Source organism: Motacilla alba, chromosome 5 (assembly GCF_015832195.1).
Source record: "Motacilla alba alba isolate MOTALB_02 chromosome 5, Motacilla_alba_V1.0_pri, whole genome shotgun sequence".
NCBI lineage: Eukaryota > Metazoa > Chordata > Aves > Passeriformes > Motacillidae > Motacilla > Motacilla alba.
This window is the reverse complement of record NC_052020.1, coordinates 37,347,315-37,363,716: the sequence shown is the minus strand read 5'-3', so window position 1 is coordinate 37,363,716 and position 16,402 is coordinate 37,347,315. Positions and strand designations below refer to the sequence as shown.

At 36.1% G+C, this 16,402-nt stretch overlaps 1 protein-coding gene across 19 annotated transcripts in view; it reads left to right on the top strand.

Annotated features, from left to right (window-relative positions):
* The window catches only part of RALGAPA1 (Ral GTPase activating protein catalytic subunit alpha 1), a 131,987-nt gene that overhangs the window by 16,117 nt on the left and 99,468 nt on the right, over positions 1-16,402 (top strand). For all 19 annotated transcript variants that reach the window (XM_038139720.1, XM_038139719.1, XM_038139718.1 and 16 more), the window contains 8 exons: positions 836-951; positions 2,902-3,040; positions 8,582-8,790; positions 9,180-9,419; positions 11,569-11,757; positions 12,237-12,377; positions 14,581-14,729; positions 15,957-16,086. In XM_038139720.1, coding sequence (XP_037995648.1) covers positions 836-951; positions 2,902-3,040; positions 8,582-8,790; positions 9,180-9,419; positions 11,569-11,757; positions 12,237-12,377; positions 14,581-14,729; positions 15,957-16,086 — 1,313 coding nt within the window. The remainder of the gene's footprint in view (positions 1-835; positions 952-2,901; positions 3,041-8,581; positions 8,791-9,179; positions 9,420-11,568; positions 11,758-12,236; positions 12,378-14,580; positions 14,730-15,956; positions 16,087-16,402) is intronic.

Below are 16,402 nucleotides of genomic sequence, written 5' to 3'. Positions count from 1 at the left end.
TAACTCAATTTATTCTTAATAGTGGGATTTGAAGCTCATTTATTAATGATTTGCAATTGGATGGAATCTTTGAATGTAAGTGCAAACTGCACATTCACATAAATGCGCAGGGGACTAAAAACTTGAACACTTTTTCCCCTGAATGTTGTGCTTTGCCTTCTTTCCATCTTCTTGTATTATTTGAATGTTTTATTGTTTGTAGAGGAAAGCGGTGTCTCCATGACTAGTAGTTAAATTTCCTGGAGCACAGCAGACAAATTTCATGGCAAGATAGCTCTGCAAGTAAAATTTTGCTACCTACTTAAGCCCTGTTTAGAGTTATCTTCTGAAGTTTAGAGTGCAAAGAAATTCAGAGTGCAAAGATTGAAATGTGAACATCTAACTACAGGAACAGGAAAAAAATCGACTCTTAACTAGCTTTGCTGTCGAGGCAAAGAAGAATACAGATAGTAGAACTTAAAGGAAATGTAACTTATCAACTGCTAAATGGGAAAATGGTGAAAGATACAAAGATTTGGCATTTGTGTAGCATAAGTGTTACACTGTTGTTTGCATAAATTCCAAACAAGGAATTCCTGGGTTTGGCAGGTAGGTTCCAAAAGTGCATGGAGAGGACCTACTTATTGTCTGCTGTGCTTTTTATATGTGTGAGAAATTAGTTCCATGGTGGTTTAGGAGTTAAAAATTCCTGATTTTCATTAATCTATGGGTGAACTGTTTTACCTGTAGCTGTCTCTGCTGCTGCAGTGCATTTCTACTTTCATAACTTCGTAGATATTTATGCATGAGAAGAAATGGTCTAATGTTAGATGTACTTCTATTTTTCTTTAAATAGCTCAAGTGACTATAGAAGAAATCACTCCACTTGTTCCTCCGCAATCAGGAGATAAAGGACAAGAAGATTTAACAAGCTATTTTTTAGAAGCACTTTTGAAATACATGGTAATTCAGGTACGTTCCATAGTTTTCAAGCAAACAAAGGTGAAACAATTAACACCTCTTTGTCCTTTACAGTAAGTTTTTTACTTGTAGCACTGCAAATGCATATAAAAATGTTTTGAAGAATCCTTCCTTGCCACTCCCTTTTTTGTAAAAAGCAAATTCTTGTAGAAAAATGTTTCCTTATCTTCTGTGTGAACATTCCTAGATCTTTTACCACAGGATCTTCCATTAGATTGTGTCATGGAGGCAAAACAAGACTTGTCAGTCACTTCTAGTAATACTGATTTCAGCTCCCTTCTCATTTTCATCTTCCCTTCCGTGTCTGGTTCTCTTCAACCAGTGGAACAACCATGTGCAGAAAATGAAGAGTTGAATGAGTGTTTAGCCCATGGTGTGCAACTCGGACACACCATGTTCTTCTCTTTGGAATTTTACAATTCCATGGTCTCAGCCAGTATGAGGCATAGCAACAACTTCTGTGAAAAACTGTGGCTCAGCTGTTTCATGTTATGTAATTGATTTGCTGGCCAATTAGCACATGCTGCTTCTGAGCCTACTGTGCTTCATGTGCTGCATGACATGATAGGTGTTGCTGGGTCCTGCCTTCTGGGTCAGACTTGTCCCTCAGAACCCAGATGGGTACTATAAGTATTTCTTCACATCTGAGCAAGTTTTACTGGAGAAGATGGACAGTGTACAAATATATGTTAAACATTTAATGGCTTCCCTTTATCCATCTTTCTCTGTGCACTTGCCATGCTGGAATAATTTCTAGCCTCATTTCGTTGCTTCCAGCATCTCCCACTTTGAATAGAGGTCTTCATACTTGTGATCTGTAGGGTAAGCTGAATGCTGGCAATTTACTTTGAAGAATAATAGCCCTTATATTTTTGAAGACAACTGCCTTTTCTGTAATAAATTGGTAGTATTATATTTAAATTCCGTTAGGTCATTGAGACAGGTGTCATAGAGCTTGTTTGCTATGTGAGTGCTGAAGTAGTTCCCTGAAGTCCCTTTAGAGGCCACTGATAATTGCAAGGTTCTTTGATATTAAGTTCTGCTAAAGGACTTTGTGTCACTAAATTATATATATAGCAGCTAATCTGTTGAGTTATATTGGGGGTGAAATATATGTATATATATTCCACTCTAGACACTTGTTGTCCTGAAAATGGATCATAATAGAACTGTGGCCTTTGAGTAAGAAATGGAGAAGAAGAGGGGAAAGGGGAAAAAAAAGAGAAGGGAGTCCTCCTTTATATTATTTTTATAGACTTGGTAGATTACCTAGCTCTGCAGGCAGATGGATTCTCAGGAACAGAGATGGAAACTGCATATTGTATTTCTTGAGGAGCACGTACCATGCTTGATACTACTTACCATGTAGGAAAACATTTCATAAAGGGGAATGCTTAGCACTCACGATCCATGAAAGTACATTTATGTAACTCAACTTCAAAGTTGTATTTTCTGCTGCTTGTGGTTGAAAAATTTGTTTGTTGGATGTTGCCAATTACACAAATGAATCCAAGTACCTATTATAATGACTATATGGACACTTGTTAGTCAAAATGTCTTAAAATAATTTGTTGAAGAAATATTTTGAATGGCATGGGTAGTTACTCTTTTTTATTAAACATTTTGAAATATAAAAACAGTTTCATTAAAAACAGTCAATTTGGGCATGCTCCCTGCTTTGGCAAGATGACTGCAAAATCAAGTGTATTTCTGTCGGTTTCAATATTTTATGTGTTCAAGTTTATTTTGAAACAATATTTTGGAAGAGAATGGTCTTTGTTTCATTGACATTTCCCAGCTAGTTTCTGTTTCATCTTTCTAAAACTGTTTATTAAAATATGTATGATTTTGTTTCAAAGAAATAACTTAAAAAGAGGACATTTCATCAGTTGCTTTTCTTCTACTTGCAGATATTTACTTTGTCCAAATTCTTGTTTTAAGGTTAAGAGTTTAGAATGGAAGAACAAGGAAAACCAGGAAAAGGGATTTTCATTTTTATTCTCAAATTTTAAGAAATACTACTTACCTTCTATTTTCCCAAACATCTGTAAGGAGACCAGCTTGTATAACCCTATACTTGGTAAGTGTTAACACAGCTGATAAAATCATTACATTTTATCTAATAGCTATGTTATGATCTGATTAGTGAGAGATGCCTCTGCCCAAATTAAGGTGACAAGATGACCAAATGCTGGTTCAACAGTACTGACTTTCTTTCTCCATTCAATCAATGTTACAAAATAAAAGACAGAGGGAGAGGGAAAAGGAGAGAGAAAGGGTGGAAGCAGAAGCTGGCCACCACCCATGGATCCAGTGGTGTCTTGTGCCTTCTTCACCCTGGGCTTGGTGTTGGGGTGCAGGTCCTGGTTTGTTTATCTGTTAGTAAGTTCTGTGCTGGAAGGGGTGCTGCCTCCACAAGGTTTGCTGCTTACAATCAAATCTTTTCAATATTTATACATTTTAGAAACAAAGGAATTATTGCTAATTGGCAGCAAGTAATATAGTTCTCTTATTAATTAGTATTCCTTCTATTGGTTAAATGCATCTTATGCTAATTAGTCTGCTTGTTCAATTGAGCTTTCTAACTCTAACAAGACAATAGAGCAAAACAATTTTTAGCTTGAGTTGTGTTGCCCATGAAGGGCATTCTCCAAATGTATTTGTCATGGAAGAGCATGTTAAGATTCCTGTTTATGATTTTCTGTTCTTTGTGGAAGCCTCTGACCCTTTCATTAGAGTCAGTCTTGCTCTGTTAACCTGAATGAGGTGAATTAAATGTTCTTGTAAAACCTTTCTGTATTGTAACCATTTCTGATCTCAGTTGTGCTCTGAAGAAAAACTACTGCTACCAAAATAAAAGGTGATAGTGTGCTATTCTTTGGGGTGTTGGTTTTATCTGTACAAAATCACAGTGTTTGGATTATACAGTGCTTGTTCACATTTTTGACAGGGCAAAGTTAGGTTTTTGTGCCAACTGCATTTTATCAAGAGCTTGCAGTAGGAAAAAAGAAGCTAGGGTTTAGCACAGTCTTCAAAGCTGATGGTACTAGAATTTATCTTTCCATATAGAGAGTGGAATGTTCGGTGTTTTCTAAGCAAAGCTGAGTTTTACTCAGAGTTTTTAGCCCATTTTAAACCAGAATGTTGTTTGCAAATCTTGATTTTGTTCTCTCAGGTTTGCATGCACCCATGCACATGTTGGTTGTAGGCCAACAGGTTCAAGAGTCCTCTTGTACAAAGCAATACCTTGTACACAAGCTTTAAGTTACCATTTCATCACTTGAGTCATACAGTCACATCACCATTCCTCTTATCTGTTGATGCAGCATCTCAGAAGGACTCTCCAGAGTAATGACGTCCAGACACAATTCCATATTCTAAAATTAGGCTGTTGGGGAAGTTTGTTAAAAAGGTCTTAGTTTCTTCTGGTCCACGTACATTTATTTAGATTAGAGAGATGGTTATGTCAAAGCCATGTTCTTTTGGGAAAGACAAACACTGGGCTTTCTCATCTACAGGAGAAGAGCCAGTATAAATACAGCCATAAGTAACAGTAGCATAAGAGTTATTGTGCAGATGCTGAAGAGATTGAGTGATAAAATAGCTACAAGAGAGACAGTAAGCAGTGCTGAGAAAGCAAACCTACTGTTGCTTGATGCTCCAGAACAAGAAATATGGAAATGCTATTTTTCTCTTTCTGTGAAGATCTTGATTGAGTCTTCCATAGAAGTGTTACTGTAGTCCTCTGTTTTTCTGTGAATGGTAAACAAGAAACTTCCAAGGCCTTAGTAAAGAAGAGGACAGTGGGAAACACGAAGAAGTGTGCACAGATCCCAAGAATTACTGTGAGTGCCTTAGACTGTGCACAGTGAGCAGCTATAATGAGGATTTTTTGGAGCAATACAGTGACGGAAACAGCATAAGCATTGGTAAGTTGAATAATTTTTTTCTCCTCAAAGATGTTCTTCTCTGGCATGCATCTTCCCAACCTATTTGAAAATAATCCTGTGCTTGTTCTTAATTTACAGCCTTGAGGCTGAACGCAGGGCAAACTTGAGCACTGAGCCTGCTACTAAGAACAGTTCTTATGCTACTGGTGTAATGTTTAATTTAGGAGAAGTCATGAGGTACAAATCAAAACAATAATTTCAGTAAGCCAGCATTGATACAGGGCTTTACTGAAGACGGTGTATTAGACTAAGATTTCTTTCCTTCTTTACTGATAAGTATGTTGCCTACAGCAACAAGCATTCCAGTTACAAGAAGGCTAAGTGTTGTGGCTGCTTCAAATTCTGGCTTTAGTATTACAGACTTAGAAGAGGAATACAGCATTAGAAAAGTCCATGAGATTGTTTTTTGAGGGGAGTTGGTTTTTTTTTTTTTAGTTTGGTTTTGTTTTGTTTAGAGGTGTTTTGTTGTTGGTGGGGTTTTTTTGCTTTTTTATGTTTTGGTTTGGGGTTTTTTTCCCTTAGTGTTTATTTTGTTTGTAAAGTGTTTGTTAAATGTCTGTTGAGATTGAGTTAGAAGTTGTTTACTAAGAGCTACAGATATGGCAGTAATATTCCAGGGGCATTGCTTCTTTTGTCATAGTAATGGGCCTTTCTGTGCCATTTCCAATCCATTTAGATAGGCTCCTTCATGTACAGGGAGACACTAATGTGGGCTGTTCTACAGCTGTCTTTAGCCCTTCATTCCTTATGAACTCTTTATTGTCTTAAAAACTAGGCATGGTCAAAGCTTACAGGTGTGCAGTGTGTTTTTGCTAGCCTGTTTACTTTCTACCCTGTGTATGTCTTCCACCACTTTCAGCTTCCTTTTCTTTTTGTCATCAGCTCGCATCAGGTTCCCAGAGGGGGAAGGGCAGGGGGTGGGGAAAGCCCAAAACACAATAGAAAGAAAATATCGAAAGTTGGGGGAAAGGAATATTTACTCTTGTGCTGTTTGAGTCCATCTAACAAGGTCTGTTTTGCTTTGGTTTTATGTCTGTGTTCTCATCTGAAGCCTCAATACCTTCTTCCGAGATGGACAGAATCTGAATATACACGAAGCAGCTGGAAGGAGGATACGTTTGAGAAGCAGCTGGAAGGAGGATGTATTTGAGAAGCAGCTGCAGCACAATATGCTGTTGAAACATGTTACAGAAAGAGGATTTTCTGAGAGGTTATCATGAAACCAGGAGGAGACAGTGTGCTGCAAAAACATGTTTACTGCATGTTTAGTTTTTCTGAAAATACTGCCAGTACTGCAGCCTTTATGCTCTGCTGAATGCTAGTAGATACCAGAGAGAACTGACTTTTCCATCTTTTAATGCTGTGCTACCAGGCATTTGCTTCATTTTTCACAGGTTGTACTGTTACACATGCTTGTTTAAGATACCTTAATTTTTAATTTTCTTACTAACCTGCTGCTTTCCACTGAATGAAAACAATGTATTGGGGTTTTATTATTTGCAGTAAATAAACCATTTGTAAACTTGTCAAAGAGTATTCTGTGCATTTGTTTATACTTAGGTACATGGTACACAGGAATCATGCTTTTTTTCCTTTAAAAATAATGCTTTCATTGAAAAGTGTGGATATAGTTTTGAAGTTTGTACAGGAAACATTCCTCAGTTTAACAGCATCATGATGGGTCTATCACTGCTTATGTATGTGGCTTTTGAAATGCCACTGAGGTAGACCAGTGTGGATATCCTCGGTGCAGGTGCTGGATCTTGTGTATTTGTAATGATAACAAGGAAATCTTTATAGCAGTCTGGCAGATACACTGGTTGCACTTTAGATGCCTTAAAAAGGCTGTGATAATATAATTGCTTAGATAACCATTGATTATTTCTTCACTGCTGTCCAGATTTGTCCCTCTTGGATTCTAACTTCATGAACTAGCAAAGTTATACAGGATCCTTTAAAACAACTCAACAACTCTTGACTTTGCTTTAGGAAGATACAGTCAGAGAATACCTTTTTATTGTTCAGTGTGAGTTTTTAAAATCTTCTTTGACTCTCACCATTAGTATCCTTTAACTGCTTTCTGGTTGGTCTGTAAAACCATGGAAAACTTCTCTCTCACTCATGTACTGCAGGCTACAGAAGAGTTAAGGCAGTGCTGACATAACCATCTCTGTTCAATCTGTCACTCTCTGTATATGGATAGGACCATCATTTTTCCATGCTCCCATCTTTTTGTTAGTTGGTTTTTTGGTTTGGATTTTTGTTTGTTTTGGTTTGAGTCTCCTGGGTTTTTTTTTACTGTCACTAGATAGAGATCATGATACTGAAACACTAGCATCAGGGTGTCCTGACAGTACATATTATAATCAGTCCTCACACAAATATTTGTCTTCTTTTTGTATTGGAGTATATTTCATACTTGTCCTTATAGGACTAGGACTGTGGTGGGTTGGCATACCACTTTCAGAGTGCCCGTGAAAGTATCATTGCTGCTTCAGGTTCATGATGGTAATGCAGAACTATTCTGCACCATGTCTTGGGCTGTAAAACCCAGCAATGACATTTTGCATGTTACGCCACAGAAAGATGCGTAATTAGAAAATGTTATCCGTGTGTCCCCCCATCTTTGTAGTGCTTTTGCCACATGTGTTCATTCCATCCACATTGAGTGAAGTACTGTCATGGTTTTTTTCTGAAGCAGATTCAGAAGTACCGATGACTCTAGCACAACAGAGAACCAGAAAAGCTAAAAAGTTCTGAACCGTCATGGGATGGTGTAAATGGAGTTGTCAGTTGTAGACCCCAAACAATCACAGTTCCTGCCAGCTGATGTGCCCCTGAGCATCCTTCATTACATTCCCTACAAGCCAGTATAGAAGGCTCTGATGCCTCAGAGTCATCTTGCAGCTAAGTCGTAGGAAAATGTATGTGCCTGTGGTCTGGCAGCAAAGTCCAGCAAAATTAGCCAGGGCAAATGGGGCCCTAGGTGAAGCTGCAAAGCTCATGTGGCTTTGCAGCAGGATTTCTCTGTTCTATTCATCTTTATCCTTTTGCAGGGCCAGAAGAGGCTGTGTTTGTTGCATTTGCATTTTGGAATTATAGATCTCCCACTGTAGTCATGGTTAGATTTGTCAATGTATTAGTTCTATATTAAAATAGCTTTCTTGTATAGGCCATAGTCTAGTTGGCAGTTATTTTGCTACTTGGAACTTTGTGATTTTCAGTGAAAATTTGAAGTAGTGAGTTTACTGAAGTTTATCTTTAAATATGAGTATAACATAGTTTGAAAGAACCTGAAGATAATGAAATGTGTTTGCTTACATAGAAAAAAAAAATGTAAGCAAAACCGTAAGGCTATAGAAATCACTTTCAGATAAAAATTAAAGGCTCCACATGGCAGAGATAAGTTTCTGTCTTTTGGACCAACAGTGTTGTCTCCCTTCAGGAGAAAATTCAAGTGTTTTGATGTCTTACATTTTGATATCTTACACGTTCTTGACATTTTCTCTGTTGCATCCATTCCAGTGCATCTTGGAAAGAGTGGTGCAACAGTGAATGCAACAAAACTGCACCTCTGAAAGTTCATGTGTATTGGTTATGGTTCTAGGATTTCTTTCTTATGCAGATCTTTCTCTCTGCCCATATTTTTAAGATGTTGTATTTTCATACAGATATACCACAAATGAGACCAAAGCCACACTACGTAATAGTTAAGAAAGATGCTGAAACCAATGAGGCAATCTATTGCACAAAGGAACCTTTCATTAAGGCTCGTGTTATTGTCATTCGATGGTTGGTGTCTTTCTGGCTTGAGCCAAAACCTCATACAGGACCTCATATTCCTGGGATGGAAGGTGAAAATGTGCCAAAGAATATTCAGGTAAAACCAAATACACAAAAATATATTTGTTTTTCTGTTTTTGGTTTAATAGTTATGTCAGCAGTATGCTCTCCTCAAATAATTACAACTAATGAAAAGTTTTTTTAAAAAAAGTAATTTCTAAACAAAGTGTATGTTTATTAATTCCATTTGAAAGTACCTGCAATTCTGCTTTCTTTTTTCAAATTTTGTGATTTGTATTTAATCAACTGGACATGAGAAGCCTTGAAGTGCAGTAAATCCTTTGTTTGTTTGTTTGTTTGTTTGTTCTTTAATTTTTTGTGCTGTTTAAATTTTAAATTTAATTTATTTTTAAATTGTTGATTTAGTATTGATTTATTGCTGTACTAAAAATGACCTATGGAATATTTTAAAATTTTCTTTTTCAGAGAGCAGCTGCTAGCATGGCTTCAAGGGAGGACAGCAAAAATGACAGTACTGATAAGCAGGATAGAAATGCAGAACCAGAACAGTCTCATTCCAACACAAGTACTCTAACAGAGAGAGAACCAAGTTCTTCCAGCCTCTGCAGTATTGATGAAGAGCATTTAACTGATATTGAAATTGTCCGGAAAGTCTTCTCTTCTAAAAGAAACAATGTTAATTTTCTAACTGAGATTTTTCGACAGGTAAAAAACTCTCTTTAGAATGCAAGAATCTTGATTATTATAATGTATATTTTTATTATGTCATGGTTTTCTTTCAAGAGCACTTGTTAAGCAGAATATTATACCAAGTTGCAGTTTTTTTCTGTCATCCTGACCTCAAAAATCAGGAAGCTAACATTTCTGTGTAGAATACCCCTAGTTTCTGATTTTTCTAATTTTATATCTTTAACAACCAGTTTAGCAACATTTCACTTGGACTTCACAGTTCCCCACTGGAATGGGAATGTTTAATCTTTTCATACATCAACACTGTAGGTATTAGAACTCACAGCCAACCATATTAACATAAGCCTCCTGTGGGAGTCTGCAGCTGTTGCAGAACTGTTTTAGGAGCATCCGAATGTCCTTTCCTTCATGATGTTCATCAGAAGAGTACGACAGATGACTATAAAAGGTAGCAGCTTCTCTTTCTGACTTCACTGCAACCAGAAATGTTAGTTGAGCATACTCAGAATAGTATTTCTCCACTGGAAACTACTAAAACAAATTTAAGCTGAGAACATATGCCAGAATATGGAGTCTTCATTAATAGTAACTTAGAGTTCAGTGTGGGAGAATAGAATAAGATAAACTTTCTTTATGCCCCATGCTATAGATCAAAAGAGAAACAGATTTCTGAATAATAGTAAAGAAAGATTTACTAAGTTTCAAGTTAAATGCACAACTCTAATTGCTTTAATCAGCAAAAAGCTGAACGTTTTAAAACTTGTTTATTTGGATGAAGTAAATATTTTTGAATGAGGCAAATAAATGTCAGAAGCTTATCCACATCCCTTGTATACAAGAGCTTGGACGCATTACTGAAAGACACAGCAGAGTTATCTGAATTAAGCTGACACTCAAGGGTTTACAGAGTCTGAGACATTGAATGTAGAGTATAAATTATCAATGGTCTACTTTTCACTGTCCTCACAGTGAAAAGAAGCAAAGGCAATTTTCTTCATTCTTTTCTAAAGTCACTCTGTGAGTTCATGTAGGTTATTTGGATTTAATGTGCAATTATGAAATCTTATTTACATAATTATTAAGCCAGGAGTTTTCAGTGTAAATTAATTTCTAATACACAAGATGTTTGTAATGTTTCTAAAACATGAGGACTAAGTTATTCCTGTCAAGAGGGGGTTTCAGTGGTGCTGAGTAGTGGAAAGATTGTAGAGAACAAGTTTTATGCATTTTGGACTTGAGGGTACAAAAAAACGTATAGGGACTTGCAGGAGAATGTTAGACTTGATGAGGAAGTATATGACTGAACTTGTCAGTTTAATCCTGTAATACATAGCTGAATTCTTTTTAGTGTGATAATGGTATGAAATCTCTGTTTCCAGAGTGAGCGTACTACCTGCATTAAGTGGGCCCTCCTTAAAGACCTGGGCACCTAGTTTTCAATAGTCAGAGCACAGACCCTGTAAAAACTGGGTGTTAGGTGTAGTTTATCTGTCCTTCCGAATATATAATTAGGGCATCATGGTCTTTGGTAAGTGTATTTGTAGTTAGTTAAAATCTGACTAATGTTAAAAGTTTCTGGTCTATGACTAGTTGTTATCAGCACAGCCAATACAGAAAACCTTCTGAAGAGGGCACTGATCAGCCGTCACACCAACTCCAATGCATGATTTTTAGAAACATTAATACCAAAGTTTTTTCAGGGAGGAATTTTCTTTAGAGATACTGTTTTGTAAAATCTTAATTAAGCTAAAAATAAGATGGAAGACTTCTCAGTCATTTAGAGCTGGTTTAACTCCACTTTTCCAAATCCTCTGAATGGAAGATTTTGTAAAAGAAACTTCTGCTCATTTGTTTTACACATTTTGATGGGTGTTTGGGTCTTAATTCAGCAGGCTAGGTGCTAACTAGATACACCCACATGGATTCATATCTCTTTCAAAGTATTTCTTGATAAGCTTTCTTGTTTAAGTGTGGAGTTTTATCATGTTTTCAGTTTACACATGAAGAAAGTGAGCAAACATTAAGGTTTAGCAATGGTTTGTATGCTGGAATCCAACAGTGGCTGTCTTTTTCCACCTTTATCTCTTCGAACTTGCACATTATAGAGCCCAACTTACTTCAAATGTTGTAACAGTGGTTTTTTTCTTTCTTTTTCTACTTGAAGGCATTTCTGTTGCCGATATGTGAAGCAGCTGCCATGAGGAAGGTGGTGAAGGTGTATCAAGAATGGATTCAACAAGAAGACAAACCTTTATTTATGAAAGAACCTGAAGAAATAATTCAGTGCACAGCTGTAGATTGTGATGAAAATGTTGACCATAATTCTTCAGAGAAAGGAAAAGAAAGAGAAGAGGTAAAATAGTATTGGTTAATATTTGTGCATTAATCTGCCAGTAGACAGAGACGTGGCTTCCTTGATAGTTTATTTGTGATTTTCTTTGGTGTTAGAGCATTTATTGGGGAAAAACAATGGTAAAACACTTTATGGATGAGCTACCAATTTTATCCATTATCTGTAGCTTTTTAATGTGCTTAGTTCAATTTAAAATTTCATATCATTTTATGAACTGTTTTCAAGATGTGGGTTATACAGTATGCCAACTATCAACTGTGTAAAAATTACATACAAATGAAAAGGTGACAAAAACAGTAGTTACTTCATTCAGGTACTTTAAGATAATTGCTACAAGCCTCATGAAATATTGTTGTGTCTCAGGTGCATTTGCCTGCTGTTGTTTATTTTTTAGTACCTATTATATCCTTTTTTCTTTAATATAAAGCCAAAACACTTGTCTAAAACTCTGTGGAATTTTAAGAAAAAATATTTTTCAGGAAAAAGGGATGAACTCCAATCATGGAGTTCGAAATTCAAACTGGGCAAGAAATGGCTGTTATGAAGATGCTTTGCATAAAACATCTGAAATTGATACTGAAGAGCAAAATGTACGAGCTGGAGTGCAGTCAGTATTGCAGGTATGAAACAGACTTGGTATTTAATTTTATCTAAATTATCTATCTGAAATTACCTAAAATTCTTGTTATCAGCACATAAAGAGTGGAATGTAGTGCAATATTTCTGCCAGGGAATCCCATGCGTTTTTAAAGCATCTCTAAATTTTAAAATTATTTTATATGCAACAGGGTATGGTGATAAAGGTTAGACAAATGACACTGGTTCACTATATCTTTATTGACCTGAAGTACGACAATGTATAGACCAGTGCTGGGTAACACAATAAAAAAAAAATTGAATTTTGCATCAGAATGTGTATTCTCCTCTGCTTTATATTAGAGAAAAAATAATCCTCATGCTACTGCAACATCTTCAAGTAAGTATAAGTAAGCTTTTTATGAGAATGTTTAGAGGCTTTTTGCTTTTATGCTATTGGTCAAAAAAGCCAAAATATCCAATCCTGTAGTTTTTCTAGTCCTATTAATAAGATGTACAGGGATCTTTTTTCATCTTCTTCTGAATTTACGGCATGTTTGAAAAGTTTCATGAGTCACCGTAACTCTCTGGTGATATCATTAAGGAAAGCAAAAGTTGCAGTTGTACCCTAACAGAAGTTTTTTAACAGCTTCTAGGCAGCTTGACAGGGTAGAAATCATGTTAATTTCAATAGTTTAGCAAAATGCTTCGCTGAAGGTGAGGCTGTGGAAAATTGGGAGGGTATAATTTGAGGGTTTTTGGAATGATCTTATGGTTATGTGCATTTTATGTATATGTGTGTGCACATGCATTCATGTTGGTGGGTATCTGACTCTGGCCTTCATAATATCCCTATATCCAGCAGAAAATTGATTCTGAACAAAGTAAAATAATGTGCATTTGCCACTTTACTGTGTGAACTGCTACTGTGTGTGACCATGCTAAGTAAAACTAATTTTTACTACAGCTTGAATAATTTAATTAATGTAGTTTTCTTTTGTGCTGTACACTGTTATACATAAAAAAGAAACTTCATAATTGAAATCACTTTTAAATTCAAATACATTGACATAATTTAAGCTTCATAATCTTTGTTTTCAACAACTTTTTTAGAATAAGAAGTGTTACTGAGAAAGGAAATACGAAGTATCTATCTGCTCGCAATATACTACTAAGGCTTACACATCTGACAGTGTCTTGAAGATCATTCATGTTGAAGTTTTTAGACAAAGGTTCACTTGACTACCAAATATCCTTTTTTTTTTTTTAGCTTGAAACAGAGTCAAGACATCATTCTAACCCAGTACCATGTCTCAATTTGAGAGATTTCCTGACCTGGAACCACATTTGATTTTCCCTGTGAATCAATAATCCAAGACTTCTGTCTTGAGTTTTTTTCCCACTTAATGCTTTCATAGACTTATTTCTAGGCATTTAGAATAGGTTAGGTTCATTAGTTGAGGCTAGTGAATGTAAAAGTGCATACTAATAGATTTAATTATTAAAAATCCAAAGCTTTCAGTAGAGGGAGGTTATGACTTTAGTACCAATGACTTCCTGTATGTGTAAATGTAAAAAAATAATTGAAAATCTAGGTCTGAGATTCAAGTGCTTTCTAAACTTACATAAAAATATAATAACACTTCAGTAACTGCTTCTGTAGCTCCTCCAGTGTCCTTGCCTACTTTTTTTCATAGTTTTCATTCTGAAGGCCCTAATTTACTGCCCACTGAAGTCAGTCACTGTCAGGAACGTGTCCAGTTTCCTACTTTTGGTAAGCCTTACTGACCCCAGTGGGATGAATGCTTTAGTTTCGCAGAATGTAATACAGGCTGTGTCATGTTGAGGCACACACAGTGTACCAGGACTATTTCAAGCAGTTTACCATATATTGTACTAGTCAGTTCCTGGCTTAGAGGTGGAACTTTTGTGCAGTGGACTTCTTACTGGGACATTTTTGTCCATCATATTAAACTAATCATATTGAGTAGTTTGTTGAATCATCTGTCTATGAGAACAAAAATATACAATAAGTTTTGTAGGAAAAAATGGGGAAAAGATCAGCCTCATTGTTGCTTAATCATTACTTCAAACTGACGTATTTAAACATGCACTTCTGTGTGCGTATGGAACCTTTTAGTATAAAGATTTTCTGTTATAGATTTTTTCTTCCTGGTTCTACCAACTGAATTGCTGAAAACATCAAAGTGTTTCAGGATCACAACATCCTCTGTTTTCTCCTTACAGGTTTTTATAATAAATTCTTCAAATATATTTTTTCTTGAACCTGCAAATGAATTTAAAGCTCTGCTGGATGAACACACTGATATGTGCAAACGCGTTCTCAATATCTACCGCCACATGGTAGTCCAAGTGACTATGGACAAGAAGACATGGTAAAATGCTAATGCTTTTATCTTAGGTTATTAGTTCACAACTCAAATATGAAAATTTACTTGGTAGTAAACACTGTAGAGTGGTATTGGTTATATGAACCAGTTCCTCTAAATGAGTAAATGCACAAACTTGAACAACACAGACAGCTTAGCACAGGGGAAGTTACCTGCTTTCTTAAAGCTTCTAGTAAGCTCCTAGCTAATTTGTGGCAACTTAGGCCTCAGTGCAAAAAGGACTAAGCTGGGATATACAGACTGTTACTAAGGAGCTACTGATGATTTTTTGCAGGGCATTTTGCTCATGTGTCAAAACATTAAAATATTGAAACATGTGAAGCTTCACAGCATTATTTAAAAATAAACACAAAAACCCCAGACAAGCATGGATAATTATTACAATCAGATGTGTGTTGTTTTTGACCTGTAATTGTATATGGGAGTCTGTGTACTGTGTAACTGTGTTGTGCCTTTCCAGTTCTTACGGTGCCTAGCAGGTATAAGAGACCCTGCTTTAAAGGAATTTGTATTATTTCCCAGTCCTTTAAATAATAGTCTGTAATCAGGTACTATATTGCCACCATTCTCCATTACAAGAAGTAGCAAGGGGATTTCAAATGTCTGGTTTATTCAATTTTATTTTGACTTTACCTTCAATCTGTCCTTAACTCTGGGTATGTAAAGCTGGCGCTATGTGTCATATAAAGCTTGTATCCTCTTCTGAGGAGCCAATTTAGCTGGCCACTGGGAAATTTGGGAGTGATAATAGTGAACAGATTCTACTAGATTGGTATTTTCTTTCCCAGTTTCACATCAGTGTAAAGAAGTGACTCTAGATCACAATGGCAAAGATTGTGTCACACAAAATAGTTGGTGAAGTATGTTAATGATAATATAAAATTACCAAAACCTGTGATTTGTGTAAAAATAAAAATGCTCAGATTGAAAATACAGTTAAAACTTTGCCTCTAATTTCAGGCTGTTGAAGGTGATAGTGGTTGAATTACTTGGAAGAAAATATTACAGGGCAACAGGGATTCCTCACTTTTAAGTGTGAAAAAAGATTGGAATAATTTCTTTTGCAATAACCAAGTTAGGCTCTTTATAATCATTATGACATTTTTGGAATGTGTTTGAGCAAATAAGGCTTGATTGCTACTTTTAAAAATACCTTGGTATATACAGAGGTATAACAAAATGGTAACTCTTAAGTTTAATACTGTTTTGCAGGGAGCAGATGCTACTTGTGCTGCTCAGGGTAACTGAATCTGTGCTGAAAATACCACCCCAAACTTTCTTGCAGTATCAAGGAAGAAAAAACTCCACTTTAGCTGGAAGACTTGCAGGACCTCTTTTCCAGGCAAGTAAACATAAATTCACTTTAATTAATTCAGCCTAATTTTCATGAATAGATTTGATACGGCAACCGCTGTTGGCTAGTTTGTCATCTTATATCACTGGTATGTTACCCAGATAATGTGAATGGTGTGGGTCAAAGAGCTGGTTACATTTGTTACTTTCTGTCTTATATTTTAATGACACTGTGACAAGAGTATTTCAGGTACTGTAAAATTCAAGAATTGTTGAGTTGGAATAACTGACAAAGATAACTGGCAGTGTGTGCAGTTTTAGCCTGCTGCCTTAGCAAAATTAGCTCAAGTCAGCTTGAAATCTTC